The sequence below is a fragment of the Thamnophis sirtalis genome, unplaced genomic scaffold, assembly GCF_051295495.1.
Source record: "Thamnophis sirtalis isolate CommonGarterSnake01/CBP01778 unplaced genomic scaffold, rThaSir2_p1.2 scaffold_4, whole genome shotgun sequence".
Classification (NCBI taxonomy): domain Eukaryota; kingdom Metazoa; phylum Chordata; class Lepidosauria; order Squamata; family Natricidae; genus Thamnophis; species Thamnophis sirtalis.
Window position 1 is genome coordinate 109,609,913 of NW_028261384.1, and position 2,707 is coordinate 109,612,619.

The 2,707-nt window shown below is 35.9% G+C and overlaps 1 protein-coding gene across 1 annotated transcript; it reads right to left on the reverse strand.

Annotated features, from left to right (window-relative positions):
- Positions 1–1,850: 1,850 nt before the first annotated feature.
- Positions 1,851–2,444, reverse strand: LOC148046110 (olfactory receptor 5V1-like). The gene has a single exon (XM_087714526.1). It carries the CDS (start codon positions 2,442–2,444, stop codon positions 1,851–1,853), a length of 594 nt encoding a protein of 197 aa, XP_087570652.1.
- Between the last annotated feature and the right edge of the window lie 263 nt (positions 2,445–2,707).

Sequence of the window (2,707 nt, forward strand, 5' to 3'; positions counted from 1 at the left end):
TTTCCTTGGGGTGGGCAGACCAAATATCCTTGCAGTCCAACCTGCCATTCTAACCCAATACCTGGAGGAATCTAGATCTTCAAAGCTCTCTAGAACAAAAGTCCCTAATTCCTGTGCTGCAGTCCACTGCCAAGCCTTAAGCCATTCAAAAATGGGCCATGGAAATGGTGGGCAAATGTGAGCATCCATATCTTCACTTGCATGAGCAGTGGGTGAATGCATGTTTATGTGCTCCATTTATACTAGTGCACACTTCCCTACTGCTCACATGGAATCATTCCTCAATCAATTTAACAATTAGAGAACAAGTAAAAAACCTTATACATTACACAGTTTCAACAGTATATGAATTGAACTCTTCATATTTTTGTACCTTTCATGCCTTTTCATATCCTTCATATGTCTTGCTATAATAATTTGCTGAAATCAAGGGCATGATGAGGGTTCTTTTGGTTCCAGTTTCAAAACAAAATTCAATCTCTGAGAGAGATTCTTTCATGATATGGTTTCAGGAAGCAAAACAGTATACAATGAATAATTTTAAAAAAGCACAGGTCTTTATCATTGCCATTATATGACAAGTAATATATTTTTAGAATATTTGTAATGTACGCTTTAAATATCTTCACAAAGCATACATAAAAATGAACAGTTAATCTGTTTGCAGGTCTACCAGTGTGAAACAAATTATATGGATGAGCACTAAAAAATGACTTAAGGACAGCAAAAGCCTCTGCAACTGAAAAATAACTGCATGATGAAAATATGCAATGTATTCTCAGACTGTTAATGACAGCTATGTTGATAGGGAAAATTAGTTTCTAAACAGCATCTGATATTAAAAGAAAGATTCCAATTCCAAGATAAATATCCAAATCACATTATAGCATAAAATATATTAGAAATTCAATTGATTTGAAATTGCAAATAACCAGTTCAATACCTGTCTGTCTGTCTGTCTGTTTGTCTGTCTTCCTCCTCCTCCTCCTCCTCCTCCTCCTCCTCCTCCTCCTCCTCCTCCTCCTCCTCCTCCTCTTCATCTATTTACTGCATGTTGTGTTTATGTGTGATGGTGTGTTTGTATTTTTTTCATGTGTGTGTGTAATTAGAAATTAGATTTGGAGGAACTACAGGGATGCACAGATGGATAGATAGATAGATAGACAGACATTATATATAGAGGGGAAGGAAAAATACATATGCAATTGGTGGAACCATTTTTTAAAAATACATTTTTAATGGAAGTGTATGAAAAATTTAGAAACTTGATAACACAAAAGATATTTATCTCTATCTTTCTATCCACATACATTAAATTTCTTTTTTTTAGAAAATTTTAAATATGTGATTGAATATATTATTATGCCTTTTAGCAGTGGTGGGATTCAAATAATTTAACAACCAGTTCTCTGCCCTAATGACCAGTTGGGTGGGCATGGCTTGGTGGTCATGTGAGTTGGTGGGCATGGTCATCTCAACATCATTCATGTCAATGGGTGCTTCGCCTTAGCTGTTACAATGTAATAAGGGTTAACTGGAGAGGCATTTCTTTAAGCAGGACAATAAAGATCAGGCTAGAAAAAACACCAGAATGTTTACTTCCTGCCTTCCTTATAGGATTACCCCTGTAAAGTGGAAAAAAACCAAAAATGAGATTTCTTCCAACAACCAGTTCTCCAAACTGCTTTTCTCCAAACAGTTTGAACTGACTGAATCCCACCACTGCCTTTTAGCCTTTAGTATCTTGGTTCTCTTATTCAATATTGTATAATATTATACCAGGCCCCAAATGAAAAGTTGTCATAGGGAGATAAGGAGACTGCCCTTAAATATAAGGAACTAAAAATATTTCAGGGGTGAGGAATGGGCCTCCATTTTCCAAGCATTTTCAATAGAACTGATTTGATCTCTTTGTTTTTCAGACTGTAAATGATAGGGTTTAACATTGGAGTTAAAATGCTATATTGAATTGAGATCACTTTGTCCAGATCCATGAGTGATTCTGAACTTGGCTTCATATAGTGAAAAAAAGATGTAAGGTAAAATAAACCCACAACAATTAGATGGGAACTGCAGGTGGAAAAAGCTTTTTGCCTGCCTTTTGTTGATTTAATTTTCAAGATGGTTGAAATGATGCGAATGTAAGAGACCAGAGAGAAAAGAAATGAGCTAAAACCTAATGCAAATGCAAATATTAGAAGAATAATATAATTAGTGAGAGTCTCTGTACAAGACAAATCCAAGAGTGGAGGAAGGTCACAAGTATAGTGTTTAATGACATTGTTTCTGCAAAAAGTGAGATTTAGCAAAGGAAGGGCATTGCCTATAGAATTAAAGAAACCCAGGAGCCAAGCACCTCCCACCATTTTATTGCATACCTCTTTTGTCAAGTACCTACTGTAGTGTAGCGGGTGACATATAGCCACATATCGATCATAAGCCATTGCTGAAAGGATGAGTACTTCTGCACCAGCAATTTGGAAAAAGAAGGCAATCTGTGCAATGCATCCTTCCTTGGAAATTGTTTCCTGCTTTTGGATAAAGTTTTCCAGCATTTTTGGAACAGTGACTGAGGAATAGCAAATATCAACAAAAGCTAAATGTCTGAGAAAGAAGAACATGGGACTCTGAAGGTGAAGCTCAGACCTGATCACTAATATAATTACCATATTCCCAAAGACAGTGATTAAAAATATTATCATGAAGA

Excerpts from the sequence above, each read along its gene's own strand:
- LOC148046110 (XM_087714526.1), bottom strand. The coding sequence starts at position 2,444 with ATGGCTTATGATCGATATGTGGCTATATGTCACCCGCTACACTACAGT.